The 17,841-nt window shown below is 40.6% G+C and overlaps 1 protein-coding gene across 3 annotated transcripts in view; it reads right to left on the bottom strand.

Annotated features, from left to right (window-relative positions):
* Positions 1-17,841, bottom strand: part of plcb1l (phospholipase C beta 1-like) — a 128,924-nt gene that overhangs the window by 41,042 nt on the left and 70,041 nt on the right. For all 3 annotated transcript variants that reach the window (XR_014888461.1, XM_085245819.1, XM_085245820.1), the window contains exons 4-10: positions 17,086-17,226; positions 15,783-15,862; positions 13,516-13,569; positions 11,686-11,761; positions 7,008-7,108; positions 6,112-6,278; positions 409-555 (exon numbers count right to left, since the gene is read on the bottom strand). Coding sequence is in view for 2 of the 3 variants with exons in the window: in XM_085245819.1 (XP_085101945.1) it covers positions 409-555; positions 6,112-6,278; positions 7,008-7,108; positions 11,686-11,761; positions 13,516-13,569; positions 15,783-15,862; positions 17,086-17,226 (766 nt within the window). In the remaining variant the exon portion in view is untranslated. The remainder of the gene's footprint in view (positions 1-408; positions 556-6,111; positions 6,279-7,007; positions 7,109-11,685; positions 11,762-13,515; positions 13,570-15,782; positions 15,863-17,085; positions 17,227-17,841) is intronic.

Below are 17,841 nucleotides of genomic sequence, written 5' to 3'. Positions count from 1 at the left end.
TTGAATAGATGAATTCTAATATCCATTGAAGAGAAAATGGCCTCTCTATTGTGCCAGCCATGCTTGTGCACCGCAGGGAGTTACTTTGACTACCAGTCCAAAGAAATATTTAACTCATGAATATCAATGAATCAAGTATCATGGCATGACTTGATTGGATAACCTCTTGAGAAGTAACACAAGAAAGGGAGCCTGATATGCAAGGGTGCATTTGATTGACTGACCCACGAGGTATAAAGTTGAGTGTATTCACTTCAACCATAATTGTATTTCTAAATGAACGACTGATCTTTTCATTTATGGGAGAATAAAGGATCTCCCTGTGCAATCAGTCAGGAGGAAAATCAAGTTGAACGTGATTGCGCAAGCAGACCGATAGAAGAAGTTTTAACGTGTGTACGTGCTTACCTGTGAGGTATGTGTTGTGTGAGGAGTTGATGAAATAGTGAGAGAGGGGAAAGGTCATGTCTTCACTCTGGTCCAGCTTCTCAGGAGGAATGATGCTGTTCTCTTCTGCATTCAGGTACCTGGTGAAGCCTTCTGCTGAGATCTGACCTGCATGAACACAACAGCAGTCAGCATCCTAAGCGTGAAAACATTGTTTTTGGTTCAAGCGTCCAAATCTAATTGTATTGTGATGTTCTCTGTTTTTCCAGATGGCAACAATTTCCACAAAAAAGACTACAAAACAACAATGAGCTGATTTGCTAACTGTGTATTTAAAGCTTGATACAGATTATTCTGTACATTGTTCATTTTCACACCTAAAGTTTATTTACTTTGGTCCAAATCAGTTGATGAGTTTGTAGACTTGTGTCTTTTTCCTGTGGTTTAGTTTCTTTTCACACAGAAAAAACAAGTAAACTCCAGGTGAGCTCAACTGCATCACTGCAAACCACATGAGAACGCTCACTTCAGTTATTAGTCAGATGAGTCTGGAGCGTTAGGAACAAAAGTAAACTTGTCCAGAAAGGTGTTCTGGACAAGTCGATAACACAGAGAAACTCTCTGCGCATCTGTGCTGCTCTGCTGGATCGCAGAATAGAAAACACACCAGGCTACAGGAAGGTGTTTAGGTCACACTCGAAGCGTACACCTGGCGGTTGGGTCGATTGAGTTTTCACCACAAATGAACCGCTCTGGATTCCTCGGCCTCAGTCCAATTCCAAACAAACTCCAAAGCAGTTTGGGATCCAATAACTCAGATTACCTTGTTCACATCTGCACAAACGAACCGCAACAAGGAGGGAAAATATCAGAGTAGAAGTAAACTAAAAAGTGCAGGTGTGCTGTTCCACGCGCTTCACTGTTCACTGCAGTGATCATCTTATCTGCTTTTTCTTGAGTCATCTGACTCAGTATAGAGCTATCTGCCAAATCTTGCAGTTATTCTGATTTGAAGAAAATTTGCAGATGCCTAAAGTTTTAGAAATTTATTTAAAAGTTAAATCACAGAATTGTCTCGTTTTTCCAGTGGAAATTAATGGGCAAAGGGGCTGAGTGCCAAAGACAGGGTAAGGAAGATGTAAAGTACTGGCAGATGGAGTAACATAATGTTGGAATTTAATTTTCTTAATGAGATTTGTCACCGTGTTAAACATTAAGAATGCCTTATCCTTTTAACTGCACAAGCTAAAATATGGTGCGTGGCATATGGTGGCATATGTGTCACAGATTTTTTTCCCCACCCTTTGCAATGCCTTACATGAAATTTTTAACAAACTGCAACATAACTGAACATGGCTATGAGAACATTTGCGTGTTTTTGTCAGTCACTTTTTATAAAAACATTATTTCCAATGGAGGTGAATGGACTGGCATCCCCGTTCACCTGTGACTTTAATAAAATAAAAGCAACTTTTGTTTTCTGTAAACATGTGCCTGCATTGTTCTCCACCTTTAACCTCCTAAGACCCGAACTGTTTCATGGCATGCATTTTTAATTTCTCTTTGCTATTTGGGCTGATTGGGACCTGATGAATGTAAAAACAGAGAATTACGTAATTTTTTAAACCTGCTTTAAATTTCGATAGAACAGCGGCAGTATAATGTCCTCTTAAGTGGATATCAAGCCCTTGTAGAGCAAAATTTGGTATTTTGGTCTAGACAACCTAAAATGTGATGTCCACATATGTGAGCGCCAGGTCCTAGGAGGTTAAAGCATTACAGTGGGTGTGAGACTGATGGTAAATGTCTTTCTTTCGTTTCATTTAGGGAAACTCGTTGTTTCCTTTAGGGCTGTCCCTCAATGTTTTCCTACTCTAGTTAAATACTGTGTTACAGTACATGCTTCTAATTATTAAAATTCAAGTCTGAAAAGGCTCCCTTTGCTCAGCAGGTAGATTAACATATAAATGTACTTTTCTCCATTTCAGGCTCCACTAGCTTCGGCTAATATTGCTATTATCACTAAGTAATACAGTGATCTGATGAAGCTAAGCTGCCCATGGAGCTGTTCCTTCCTCGTTGTTGATTGGTAGTCACGGTCACTCATGATAAGCTTTGCCTGTTGGCTGCCATCACTCAGCTAATCTTCACTGAATGTGCTTGAGAAAGTGAATAACACTGAATAAATAAGTAATAAGCGGTTGATGAAAAGCTCCACATCTCCATCCACACGAGATCATATTTCCATACGCATTACCATACACATCAAACACCTTGCCTTCATGAATTAAATTTTGAACATATAGTTGCTGCTCAAAGCAAAATACTTCCTCCACCTGCCTACACACACACACACACACACACACATACACACACACTTACTTGAAATTACGCTAAATATGCTAAGTGATGCAAGCTTGACGGGTGCAGCAGGTCCCTCTGGCCACTTTATGCTAATTAATGCGGTGCCGCCCTCTGCAGAGTTGCTGGACTAATTAACGCTAGCTGCTGTCTGTGACATCTGAGCTCTGTCGCACTCAGCGTCTTACTCCCTGCTGACTCCCAGGATCTCCCTTCGCCTGGCTGAGGTCTAACCTTTGTATCACACATTCCGTGCAGACAAAGAGTTTCCCCATCTCTCAAGACATTTGTAGGTCAAACACGGAAAAATTGTGTTGACACGGCTGGGATTGTAATGCAGCCGAACCAGAGTGGGAACATACAAGTGCTACTCTCAAGGTGAAACCTGAGAAGAAATTCTACAGGAAGATTTGAGCCAAGTAAAACTTTAGCTACCGGTCACAATAACGGCTCATACTGAGAGGAGAGGAAATTGGACACAGAGATGGATTCTGAATTTCACCCGTAAGACTAGAGAGCTTCCTCTCTACCATTCAAGTGAATAAGCCAACTATCCACTCTTGAATTATGAAAAATTCTCCAAGTGTCTCGTTTCATTTTGTATTTCATTCATCTTCCTTCAAACGATGTCATAACATCTGAGAGAGCACAGACTGAAACAGTCACAGAAAGTGATTCAGCAGTGAAGACATGAATGAGAGGTATAAAATAAAAAAATAAACAAAATCTCCAAGTCACAAATGGAGAAAGTGAAACATTAAAACGTTTAATAAAGACTAAAACTCTTCACCATCATTAATACACACATTTCTGGAGCACATTTAGTTAAAGCATATGGTTTTCTGTTTATCCATCAACAGGGGGGCTTTTTACCCCGAGCTAAACACAGACTGCGTATCTAAAATTTTCAAGCCACCTAAAATCCACGTATGTTTTTACGAACATGAGTGTCCTTGAAAGAGGAGAAACTATGTTTATGTGTATGTGTGTGTGTGAAGGTTGCATGTGGAGCTCTGGACCCCTCTGCAGAGCAGATGGCAGCACTTCCTCCGGCTAGATAAATACTTCACGTGGGGAAATCTGTCACTGGGACAGGGAAGGGCATGCTTCCAGAGAGCCTGGGACAGGATGAACACACAACATCACAGTATGAGCACATGGCTGTGATCAGAGTCAAACATTAGGCAGTCAGGATGGATATGTGTGCTTTAAAAAATGACTTTTAACTAATTTAAGGACCCGTGATTTATTCGGTCACATGTGCAAACAGAGTAAAGTAGGCACTTTATTCAGGGGAGATTATTAAAAAGACAAAGCTTCTAGTTTAGTATAGTTTCCATAAAATGTTTAGATAATCATTCTCTTCTTGCACCAAAGACATTTTTTTGAATTCCTGACACAAAAGCATTATTTAATCCTCCAGATCTCCAGCATAATGACAAAAAGTATTAATAAGCAGCTTTATATGGAAAAATGCTGTATTCTACTGCTCTGCCATATGGACCCCTTCGTAAAAACCACCTGTTATGTTCACTTGACTGCTTTCTTATCTTTTTTCAGCTTACTACTTACTCTCAGCGACTACATCGAGGTAACCATTCAAGCCACCGATACTTCTGTCGAAACCTTCACTCAATCCTTTAGTAAAATTTGAATTTATGTCGCAGCTGAGCTTATCACAGTTTGATTTGAGGTAGAAGTCACGTGACATACCGTTAACTTTAACTGCAAGTGCATTTTGTTTTTACATATAGATAGGCAAACGTGTTAACCACTACACTAACACACCAAAAGACAAACCTGAAAAAAGAAGATAAGAATTAGGTTCATAGTATCTGACTCCTGGAAGCTCTGTGATGAATTATCAATCCGTATTCCAACTCCTTCTCCACCACAACCCTCCTTGAATACGTAGCTAAGAAATCGGGTGCATTGATGACTTCCCAGCTTTAACAGTTTTTGATGTTTTAAGCCCTGAAGGAGAAAATATACTAACAAAACTAAACATATAGAGTAAATAATCTAAATACAGCTATAGATGGCATATTCAAAGGCAGCGATTGGTTTGACACTATGGGGAGAAAAATCAACCCAGCATTTTGCTCATAATAAACCGTACACGGCGTACGATAACTCATCCATTTTGGCACAGTTGTGTAAGATGCTTTTCTAGCACAGATAAAATTTGAATTGGCAAATATAAGACCTTGCTGCCTGATATCTGGAGTGTGATGTTTTCCAGTACTGGCAGCTCTGGGTCTACTGACACTTGAGACATCATGAAAGCACAGCATGTCCAGGAGTGCTGGCTCACCAAGACGCATCCATCTCATTTCTTTATATATTATTCTGTATCACTCCTAATACTCTAAATATTAAAACTAAAGTCCTTCTATTAATTAAGATGGTTGACATCTATATACAATTTAAACCTGGGAATGAAAAAAAGAGGAGTGCGTTTAAACAACAACAACAACAACATGTTACCGCTTAGACAACATATAGGTCACATTAAGCAAATCAGCAATTAGGAAGCCAACACACATAATAAAGTGAAATGATAGCAGATCAAGAAATGGTGCTGAAGTCCTGCACATAAAACTAAAAAATGAACTGTAGGTTTATACGTTTTAGATTTACTGCAGTTTAATCCTTTGAAAGGAACCAGGCAAACTATTTATTGCCCTTTCAATTTTAGGTACAAAGCCTTGCATTATATTACACAGACAGATAAAGACATGTGAAGAAGAAAGCCTTTGCCAGAGTCTGGGGAAAACTGCTTCCAGTGAAATTAAAAGGGTAAATAGCACTTGAATAACTGATCGTCAGGAGGTGGGAAGGTTTTGGCACTTTGCTGGTCTGGAGCATTCAAATATGTGTTAACTCAATGCCACACTCCTCCCAGGAGTGGACATCCCAGAAAATTCATCCCAAGGACTGCAATACTCTGTATTCTCTGAGTATTGCAACTGCAATACTTTAGCACAAGTTGGGAACAGGTGGAACATTTTGATGGCGGTGATGTGTGTTTGACTGTGAGTGTTTGGTATTTACAGACTCCTCGGCACCCCACTATGTCCCCTCACTTGCAAAAGCTTTGGACACCATCCAGCAGTCTCTATGGCAACACCCCTGACAAATTTATTGGTGGCAGCGGCTGGAGTGCAGGGTTGGTGGAGGAGGACAGTGTAAAAACACACAACGGGCATAATGTACCGGTGTTTTTCCGATAGTTTTTACTATAAATCACTTGCATACTATCATGAAGTCGATCTGTACTAAAAGGTGTTACGTGCATGTCTGTGTACACATAAGCTTGTCAGTGTGCCTGGGATTGTATTGACAGAAATTTGAGCCACTGACCTTTCTGTGCCAGCAAAGCATTGGGTTCATATTTGTCAACCAGCAGCTGGACCTGTTCTGGTTTGAGAGGAGGGTAGAGTATCTCGTTCAGGCGAGGGTCTCGCTGTTTACTGTTAATGAAATCTGTCATCTGCTCCACTGTGAGGTATGGTCGACTCTTGGCTCCCCTGAGCAGAGAAAGGAATGGGGCAGAAATTAGAAAAAATTAGACAAAACATCTTAAAGGGCTGCTAAGCAAGGTGTGGGTGCAAGGACGGGATTAAAAAATAGCATATGGGGAAATGAAACAAGGAAAAAACGATGGAGGGGAGGAGCTGTAATTAAGACGCAAAAAGACGCGGCGAGGCAGAGCGGCAGACATGCAAAACAACAGGATTAAATGTTGTGTTTTGAGTAAATTATGAGAATTCATTAAAAACGCCTTTCGCATCCAAGCCTGTTCGACTAAATTATCCTCTCCACATCCTCCTGGCTCTCCTGCTACCTCACTTAACTGTGATTAAAATACAGATTTATGACTTGGAGTAGCGTCGGTTGAGCTGGCGTGCTTCCTCGGCTGATGGTCTCAGTCTCTCTGGGCCAAAGGGCAGTTCTGCTTCTGCAGCACGAGAGGCCAAACCAGCTAGGCTCGAGAAGTCACAACCAGGGACATTAGAACACACTTTCCTGGGCTAATTAACGTCTTATAAATGGATAAAAGGATCTGGCTTGAACCTGGGAAACCAAATTTTCCTATCGAGGCTACAAATATGAAAAAAGCAACAGATGATTTGGGAAAAAAAATGTATCAATTGTGATTTTTTTGGACATTTTAAACTGGGAATTCCCGTATTCTTTGGAGGTGGAAAAGGTTATTATTACCACACAGAGAGAGCAGAGAGAAACACAGTACTTACACTTCAGAGAAGATGTGGTCCAGCTCAGGCCGAGGGCAGATGTTGCTCAGGAACATGCTATAGACCTCTGGAGTGAAGTCCTCCTGGGGAATGGAGTCATTCTGCAGCAGACAAAAGTAAGATAGGTGAATAAATTGCAGGCAGTAGTGTTCGGACGTACTGTGGAAGGGCAAAAGAAAAAAGTGGATTTAAAATGTACAAGCTGATAGATAAAAGATACTTTTTCCACAGTGACAGGTGCTCTGGAGAAGACTTTTCTTGCACGCCTCAGTGCAACAAAACTGTGTTTTTATTAGTTAAATAAAATGTGTTTAACTCTATTTTCAGTTTAATGCACTGATCCTAACATAGCCTTTACAAAAAGGCAATCTTTCATGTAGCATCTTCTTTATCTATGAGACGCTTACTTGTGCATATCTATGTAAAGTAATGAGTATGTGCACAGTAAAGTGAATTTTATATTTGTATAATCTTCGGATAAACAGAATTATTTAGTTTAGCCAATTTAGCTTAGCTCTACACGTTTTGAAAATTAGTCAAATCCCTTGTAACTGTTGCTTAAGAAAAATATATATACAGTGGCTTGCAAAAGTATTCGGCCGTCTTGAACTTTTCCACATTTTGTCACATTACAGCCACAAACATGAATAAATTTTATTGGAATTCCACGTGAAAGACCAACACAAAGTGGTGCACACGTGAGAAGTGGAATGAAAATCATACATGATTCCAAACATTTTTTACAAATAAATAACTGAAAAGTGGGGTGTGCGTAATTACTCAGCCCCCTTTGGTCTGAGTGCAGTCAGTTGCACATAGACATTGCCTGATGAGTGCTAATGACTAAATAGAGTGCACCTGTGTGTAATCTAATGTCAGTACAAATACAGCTGCTCTGTGACGACCTCAGAGGTTGTCTAAGAGAATATTGGGAGCAACAACACCATGAAGTCCAAAGAACACACCAGACAGGTCAGGGAGGCCAAGAGGCCCATGGTGACTCACCTTCCAGCAGGACAACAACCCTAAACATAAAGCCAGGTCAACAATGGGATGGTTTAAAACAAAACATATCCATGTGTTTGAATGACCCAGTCAAAGTCCAGATCTAAATCCAATCGAGAATCTGTGGCAAGCTCTGAAAACTGCTGTTCACAAACGCTGTCCATCTAATCTGACTGAGCTGGAGCTGTTTTGCAAAGAAGAATGGGCAAAGATTTCAGTCTGTAGATGTGCAAAGTTGGTAGAGACAGACCCTAAAAGACTGGCAGCTGTAATTGCAGCAAAAGGAGGTTCTACAAAGTATTGACTCAGAGGGCTGAATAATTATGAACACCCCACTTTGCAGTTATTTATTTGTAAAAAATGTTTGGAATCATGTATGATTTTCGTTCCACTTCTCACGTGTGCACCACTTTGTGTTGGTCTTTCACGTGGAATTCCAATAAAATTGATTCATGTTTGTGGCTGTCATGTGACAAAATGTGGAAAAGTTCAAGGGGGCTGAATACTTTTGCAAGCCACTGTAGTAGTATTTCCTTTTTCAGGACCTCTTTCAGAGTAAGGTTGGATACATTGGAGCAAATATTCTAATTTCTGGAGCTAACTCTGTTGCTTATCATCTGGTTATTTGCGTCTGTGAAGTCAGACTTGGTTTCTCATATGACGTGTTCCCCTTCTGTTCTTCTATCGTGGTTTGACGAGGAAATATTTTTTACATCAGGTTGTGATGTCCTGAGAATTATAAATGCAAACTTCACTTCTGTACAGTTCCTTTTAAGCATGCAGTAGTCAAGTCCTACTTAAAGGATAAAAATTTGGAAGTGGATCTTCTGAGTGTTATTGATACTATATCAAAACTGCATCTTTGACTAAAATTTAAGAAAGGTTTGTTTATTTGTCATCCTTCCTACACGAGAACAATGTTTATGAGACCTTTCACAGAACTGAGTCTGCGTTTTTGAAAGTAACAAACAATATTCTGATATTCTGCAGATTCTGGTTGTTCTGTCTTAATTATGTGGAGTCGTGTGCTGCTTTTGACACTGTCGACCTTGAGTTACGCATGGAGTACTTCGAGCACTGTGGAGAAGTTAAGGGTTTGACTCTTAACTGGTTTAAACCCTATATTAACCCCTGGAGGATCTTAGAAAAATGCATACACTATTGGTCTTAGAGCCACAAATCGACCCAAGACTCTCCAGGGGTTAAACAGTTAACATTGGAAAATACTCTTCTGCATTAGCTATTATAAAATCTGGACCTCCAGAGGGGTCTGTTCTTTATGCTTTGCACATGTTCCTGCTACATCAAATTATTCACAAGATAGAATCTCTTAATGATTTAACTGTATTTACACTTGGATCTTGGATATCACTGTGCCACAAGAAGGCTCAATGAGTGAATTTTGGATAGAAGAAACTGATGCCACATTGTTTGGCTCTCAGATATTAACTGAGAGGTCAAAGAATAACCTGGGCTCCTTAACTCTGTTTATTATTAAAATACAGGCTAACTTTGGGATAATCACATTAGAAGTTTCACAGATAAATAAAACTAAAACATATATTTTCAAGCCTTTGGAAACTGATGATTTCTGGAACTGTGACTGGTGGATTGGTAGCTACTGATTTATTTGATGTAAACCCTGTGAGCCATAGCCATACCTTTTTAGGAACCTGTTTATTCTATTTTATTTTGGCGTAAAGAACTTTGGTTTTAAATGTACTTACTTATTATTAAACTTTCCCCGCATACTAAGAAATTTCATGTTGTGCAGACTTCCTAGTTAGAGTACTGCTGAGGTAAAGACATCTATCCACTAACTCACTAATGTGACTAAAAGAAACACAGATCTGTCATTCCATCTGCCGTCTTATAGTTGGCCCTCTTGAAGCAATTGCAGAGATGCAAATAACAAACAGCAAATGACTGCCTGCAATTTGCACTTAGCGTCAGGGCTTCTTATAGAGCTATCAGAGGCAAACGGGTATGATAAAGACACAGCGTGCTCAGCAGCAGGGAACAGCATTTTGCCAGCAAGAAACAGAGCAGAACCACACAGTCTTAGAAAAGACCTGGAAGGAGGGAGGTGAGGAAGGATGCACAGAAGTAGGGGGGATGCAGGTCAAGCCCTGTTGAGACTCAGTGAGTCATTCAAAAGACATTGGTGCGAGCTGGGCTGTGTATGTGCTTTTGCCTGGGAGTGTGTGCGTTTGAGGGATTAACAGCAATACCATTTAGCTGTAATTACTTGTGCAATGGAATAACAGCAAATCCCAGCAGACCTTCATACAGCAATCGGTTTTTACCTCCTGCTCTCTCTCCCTATGCTAATTATGTATAGCTTGTTCTGACTGTGGGCGTGTGTTTGTATTCCCGTGTGTGTATATTTATTTATTTATATATATATTAATTCGATTTGTGTTCAGAAGCCATTGATTGTAGCCAGAGTTGGCCACAATTCGCTAATCAGATTAAAAATAATAAGTAGCTATAATCAGCTGAGATTACATTTAAAATTAGGGTGCCATCAGATCTTATTGTACATGGTCAAAGGTTCTTTTATTGCGTTTTGAATACATTTTATATTACTGGCAGTTCTTCTTGTAATCGGAAGGTTGCCGGTTCGAGCCCCGGCTCCGACAGTCTCAGTCGTTGTGTCCTTGGGCGAGACACTTCACCCTTTGCCTACTGGTGGTGGTCAGAGGGCCCGGTGGTGCCAGTGTCCGGCAGCCTCACCTCTGTCAGTGCGCCCCAGGGTGGCTGAGGCTACAAATGAGGTTTTCCATCACCAGTGTGTGAATGTGTGTGTGAATGGGTGGATGACTGGATGTAGTGTAAAGCGCTTTGGGGTCCTTAGGGACTAGTAAAGCGCTATACAAATACAGGCCATTTACCATTTACTGGGAATCAGTGTTTCTGGGATTTGATAAGAAAACTGCAGAAAAAGAAACTGAAGCCCACTTGTATGCACACAGAACACCTGTGCTTTGCATCAGGTATGTTATATATTCTGATTTTAACCAATTGAAAATGCTGAATATCCAAAATGCATTTCATTTCACTACAGACTTAACCTAAGATATAACCTTTTCAGTGAGTAATTTAAATGTAAACACGTTATATGAGTTCAGTCACATCTGAAAGTGACCTGACCCAATTCCAATTAGCTTTACAGTGTGTTTGCCTTACTAGACACATATCAAGTGTGCGTTCAGAGCAGCACCGAACAGCAGTTTCCCACTTCTAGGGATGAAAATTGTTTGCTACTGTTTGAATACAGAGCACTGTTTGCACCTCTATGCATTAGGGTGCAGCGTCTCTCTAGTGGCATCTAAAAAAAGGTAGCGATAAAACAGCTTTTGTCATCTCTATTGCTCCCACTGGGTCTATTTGTTGCATTACAACCCAGGCTAAATCCATTCTGTGCTGGAACTCATGCAGATATCCAGAAAATAAGACGAATAAGCACAGCCGCAATCAGTTTGTGTTTTAAGAGATGAGTTGAATAGTCAAAACAGAAATGGATGGATGGATGGATGGAAAGATGAAGGCAACTGTACATAAAAGAGACAGGATGAGATGGAGACAGAAGCCGGTTCAGGGACGGAGGAAATATGAGGCGACAGTAATACTAGAAAAAAAAACAGAGAGCTTCAGTATTTTGGAGTCTCACTCTGCCAGAAGGGAGGTTACAGCTTTCCAACGCTGTCTCCACTCGTTTCCTGTCTGCCGAGAACATCCTGAAGATACTGTAGGGAGACAAAAAACATGCTGTTATGAGTAATCACAGAAAATGCCACACACGGAGAGAAATTCTCACTCCTTTAAAGGCTGTGTGTCAAACGGATGAATTCGTCACAGCATTTAACTGACACATATTAAGATTATTCTGTGAAAATGTAATATTGTAGCAACAGCTTAGGAGGCAATGGAAAAAAATAAAAAGGGTGAAACTACAGGCCGGACAGAATGCAACACTAAAGACAAATATTAGACTCAGATGATGCCTGTGTGGGGAAAGAAATGCAATATAATAAGGGAGGGGTAGAAGATGGGACATCAGGATTTAAATACTGCAGTCTAACAGCCTTGCAATGAATTTTACATTCATAAAGGTTACGCAGTAAATTTCTGTTTATGCTGAAATAGTTGGAGAGCTACTGATTCAGCTTATTTGGAGAATTAGGAAGCTGTGCAATAATGCAGCAGCATAAATCTGTTCCTAATATGTTTGCTCTCATAGATAGATGGGTGGACTGAGATAAAATAGTGTAGTTTTAATATTTTTAATATTCACATTTAAACATGGAAAATATCTTGATTTTAATACTGCTTACAGTGAATTGCAAAGTTTTCCATGGCAAATGCCACTTGTGTACATAAAAGCGACAAGTCTTCATGAATGCGATGCCACACAGGCCCCAACAAAGATGAGGAAAGAAAGCTTCCCGGCAATGGTATCATTTTGCAAATCACACCAATTTTCATCATTGCTGTCATAATTTTTATTATCATGTCATTGTGCTTGTGCTATAAAGTCTGTCTCAACAGAAGCATCTTTTTTCTTGCATAAATAAACAAAAGGCGTGCAGATGTAATGTTTCTTTATGATGTGCGCATGTAAATAACGCAAAATGATCTCAAATCACATCACATCGTCACATCATCAGCGTCTCGGTTCATTTAACTCTGGAAAAACACTGCCGACAGACATCTGTGTTTTCAAGCTTCTGTCATCTGTTTTATTCCGGTGTATACAGACAATAAAAGTGATTTACAGTGGACTCTAGTGTCACTGCAGCCACAGCAGGACATTTAGGTCTGGTTCTGTTCGGAATAGCCTGTTTTAATTGCTTGCAGAGGTATGCCTGCGCAGGTCCACCAGCACTTACTGTACGCTCAGTGGAAGAGCAGTATCAAGCTGACATTAGTCAAACTGACATGTCTTCCTAGCTAGGAGGTTAATTCCCTAAACAGCAAGGAGTGTCTCTCCCTGTTGACACCCACTGCTTTCCTCCGCGGCTCTGAGGGAGGTTATCATGGAGGTTCACTGCTGCCCGCCTGCCTGAAAGCTCAACTTGACTAATGGAGATGGAGAGAGGTGGATTTTCAATGAGGCGATGACAAACTTCCAGATAAATCAAACTGAAACTGAAATATACAAAATGAAATTCTCAGATAAATCACAAACTGACACAGACTAAAGTTTAAAAAAATAATAATAATAAAAAAATCACATGGGTGAAATGGGCCCAGCGTGAGATAAATGAAAAGTGGTGATAAGGAGAACAAGAATGAATATTGTCATGACAGATGGAATGGGTAATATATTCTAATAAATATGCAAAAAACAAAGTGTAGGTTTAAGCATCTGCACGCTTAGAGAGAAGGCAAAAAGGCAGAGGAAACTATGCACCGATGAAAAGAGCAGAGCCGTTGTGGGGATGGGGGAGGGGTGTGGTGGGGGGGGGGGGGGGGGGGTGGATGAGTCACACAGACTTACTTCTTGACGGGGATTCTTCCCTCAGGGTTTAGCTGCAGCTTCAGTCGGGTGTATCTGCATTGCACAGAGCACACATCAGCAGCAGCTCGTGATAGCAGTTTATTCAGTGTGAGTGACACTCTTCATCAGGTCTAATGTATGTGTGGGGGCTGTTTGCTTGATCTTACATGCGTGACTGACATAAATGACTGTCTGCCATGACCAGGTTTGCAGACTCGTACGTAATGCATCGGAAAGAGATAAAAAGCACATATCCAAATATCTTAAAGTGGCTGACTGTGCATGAGTGGAGTTCTCTTTGCATACTGCGGATATATATGCCGGCGTTTACACGGGAGGTCAGAACTGTGGGCTAATCCCTGGAAGTCTTGAACGCTGGCAGGGCAGAGCAGTGCAGCAGCAATGCACAGGCAGCGTGTAACCTGGCCTATAAATAGCTCGGCTGCAACAGGAGCCATCATTGTAGGCTGGGCTTTAAGTGGCTGCTGGCTAATAATTAATATCCATTACAGTGTCCACTTGACAGAACTTGGCGACTGCCTCAGGCTAATAGGCTGGTGACTTTTAATTGTCAATTGGGATCAAAGTTTGGGGAGTTGTTTTTTTTTTTTCTTCTTTTTTAAAAGCTGTAAACAAAAGTTTTGGTTGGGATAAAGTTAGCCAGTAGCACTGCATGAGGCTTTATTTTCTCTTTCTTTCTTTTTAAAGAGAATGATTGAAAGGCTCCCAAACAAGGAAGGGAAGAGGTGTTTTTCAATGCCCCCATCTGACTCAGAGATGCTTGTATTATTCATTATGACACTGGAGAAAGGGGGAAACAGATTACTCACTGTCTCCTTTTCTGTTTACCTCACTACTTTCTCTGTTCTTTTTCATGTTCCCACTCTAATCCTAGACGTTACTCATTTACTCATTTCTTCATTAGATGATGCTAAAGACATAAGCAGTTAGATGACGCTGCTCAACTCCAAGTTTCCAGACATAGTCACAGAGCAACACAGAGTAAAACACGCAGTTTTAACCCTGCCATGTTTGGTAATTGAGGGCTGTGTTATCCAAGGAAAGTATTCAATTATAATTGTACTGATTTCAACACCTTTCAGCAAGTGGTCATTTAAAAAACCTGCTGGGTTCTGTTTAGTTTCCTGTTGATGAGAAAGCTGCCCAGCTACGCCGCTCCTCAGAAAACCCACCACCCAAAATCAGTATCACTGCTTTAAGAGACAGCGATGAGAATTAACCACACGCGGAGAAACATCAACATCACTTCAGGGAGGCAGCATCCTCGCGCTGCAGCAGCGGTATGGCGAAGAATTGCCTTATTTGTAAGCAAGGAGTGTACAAGAACTGCTGCTGCGAGCAACCGACGTGACCGCGAGACCTGCTGTATTCAGTTCTATTCCACTCTATCTGCACTATGTGGTCGATGACCAGTTTTATTGTCTCATAAGTCAATTAGCTCCTCGGGGGTGCACGTTAATGGCTTCTGTTCACTGATAAACAGCAGACAGCTGGGAGTTGTCGGCGAGCAGAGTCCAGCAAAAAATGATTTGCGTTCATATTTACGCTCACTCTGCGTGAGCTTCACTTGGAATCAGAGGTGACACGAGGGCAAAGGATGATGAAAGCGGTCATGGACATAGAGCCACTGATAAGGATAATCAGTGATTTATGTAATACCCTGGAACTGACAAAATACTGGCTTCCTGTTTTTTGCCCTCTCTTCCTCTCTTTTCCCAATTCAACCCAAAGCTCAGCTCACCGAGTCAGCCTGGAATCTACTATATGTCACTACTGTAACACAAAACAAACACTACACCACCAAACAAATGCACACTCACATATGGGAAGCAATAAAAAGACAACTGACGCATGCAGGGTGTTTTATAAACTGGTATAAACATATTTCCAGCTGTTTTGATAATTCTGCTTTCGTCTGTTCTTACTTCCTCCGTTGATGTGTGAAAAATGCGGCTCAGGCTGCGTTGTACACTGCAGTGTGTGAACAATGTAAGCACAAATGTGCTTTGGTGAAGGTGTAAATGCTACATGATGGTTTCGCAAGATTTTTACATAACATTTTACCATTTTTGTTCATGTAAAATACATCAGGTCCCTAATGTGACTCTTGCTACGAGTGACATTTCTAGTGCTTGCAGACCCGATTTTCATATCTATCTTGGGGACTGTAGATTTACATTTTGTTCGAGACTGCTTGCATGTGCGCGTGCGCATGTGTCCGCGTGTGCATGCATCTGGTGACGTACGCTTTTTCGAGGCACGCCTCTCTGGACATGTTCTGCACCAAGAGGTTGGACGCCAGGTTGAAAAGCTCTTCTGCCCATTCCTGCAGGAAATAAAACACACACGCAACATTAACACACACACCTAGAGTCAGGAAAGAGAGCGGCAGTGAACTCCTTTGTGCTTTGATGCTGATAACTGCTGAAGGCTGGAAGTTTGTGTTCAGTTTCTGCTGCCATGTGTCAGGAATAAATGAAGTTCATGCATACTGAGTAGGTATGCTGATCATTTTTCATAATTTTCCAGAGTGGTAAATGACTTGATGATGAACTTATGATCCAGGTTTTCACCATGATCCTAAAAAAAGAAATGGTACCTCCGTCTAAAGCCTCCTAAATCAATTAAAAATAAACAACTATTAAGAAATGCTTTCTTTGAGAATATTATTTATTGCTTTTAATGGCTTAGTTTAATAGCAAATACAAAAAATAGGCACAAAATTAAAACCCCATGCATATTATAGAGCAAGTCCCCATCAAAGAGCCTAAACAGCTGTGACCCATCGAGGTGTAGATTCACTAATTCATCAGCAGCAGATTCACAGATCTGACTAGTTTTTTTCCAGCACATCCCACAGATGTCTAAATGAACTGACATCTGTGGAATCTGAAGGCAAAGTTAACATCTTGGAAGCCTCGTCATGCTCCTTAAAAGCATTCCCAAGCACTTTTTACGGTGTTCCACAACTCATTGCCCCTATGAAAAACTCTAATGTCGTCAGAGAGTACCTTTGCAATTCAGACACGAGCTTGGTTTGCACTAATGTTTAGGTATGTGGTACGTTTAAGATTAACATCCACATGAATCCAAGAATCCCAGGAAAACATTACCCAGAGCATCACACTGTTTCTGGCAGCTTGCCTTCAATTCAATTCAATTTTATTTAAATAATACAAAACAAAAACAGTTGCCTCAAAACAGTTTATATTGTAAGGTAAAGACCCTACATTAATACAATTATTACGATGCACTATTCTTCACATAGTGCATCCTGCTGCCTTCTTTTTCTCCAGGTGAATGATGCCTGGTTGCCCACATGATGGGTGAGTATAGGCACATGGGTAGGGCTACACAACCTCACCCTGACTGCCCAGTTACTGGCTAAGATACCCCACTCACCACTGTAGATGCCGGAGATGCCACTGCACAGGTCAAAGTTATTACTCACTTCACCTGTCTGTGGTTGTTTTTGGTTGTCCAGGTTATGTACAATAAAAAAGTAGTTACTTTGTTTACTGCTGCTATGCATGATTTTCTTTTTTTTACCTTCGCAATCTCCTCTTGGAACGCCATGAAGTTCAGGTAGGTGATATTCACCATGTCGGTGCCACTCACAACCGTCAGCATCCTGCTCTCCAACTTCCCCGACAGCGTGCTGTTATCCAGCAGCTCGCGCAGCTTGGCTTCCTTTACAATGAAACAAAAACACACAAATAAAAAAAACATATGTTATAACAAAGAAATGAACTATTCAGATCTAAATGAAAAACAAAAGTCACCAAATGAATGAATTTCTATAACAAAATCCCCTTCAATGACACATCGACAGCCACGGAGTGGTAATGATAATTTTCTTAGGAGAAAGAGAAGTATTTAAAATTTTTATATTTAAAAATAATATCCCTTACAGGCATGGATGAGGAACACTTAATTAATAAGCTTTCACAATGATCTCGTTTACATAAAAAAATTATTTATAGTGCTTTAGATTCTCTAATTCAGGGACCTAATACAGTGTTGCGTATGTCCCACTTGATCAATGCCCTTTCCTCTCATGTGATTATTGCAACAACTGGTCACAAGTCACATGATCATATGCTCGATATCCTATTGGCTAATGCTTTTGTATTTTTTCATTTCATATCTGCTCCAATTAAAAGCCTCAAATAAAGCATGTTGATAAAAGAAATTGTGCTACATAACCCAAGTTCTGAACACTTTATGTTAGCCTCTAATCCGGGCTGCACACACGTTGAACCTTGGTGGAACAGATCAGCCAGAGCGGCATCTAAAAGCTTGCAG

This window comes from Mchenga conophoros, linkage group LG15 (assembly GCF_057382185.1).
Source record: "Mchenga conophoros isolate Kocher_MC1m ecotype Shallow Benthic linkage group LG15, M_conophoros_male_GT1.1, whole genome shotgun sequence".
NCBI lineage: Eukaryota > Metazoa > Chordata > Actinopteri > Cichliformes > Cichlidae > Mchenga > Mchenga conophoros.
The sequence above is the reverse complement of the archived record's forward strand: the minus strand, read 5'-3'. Positions and strand labels throughout refer to the sequence as shown.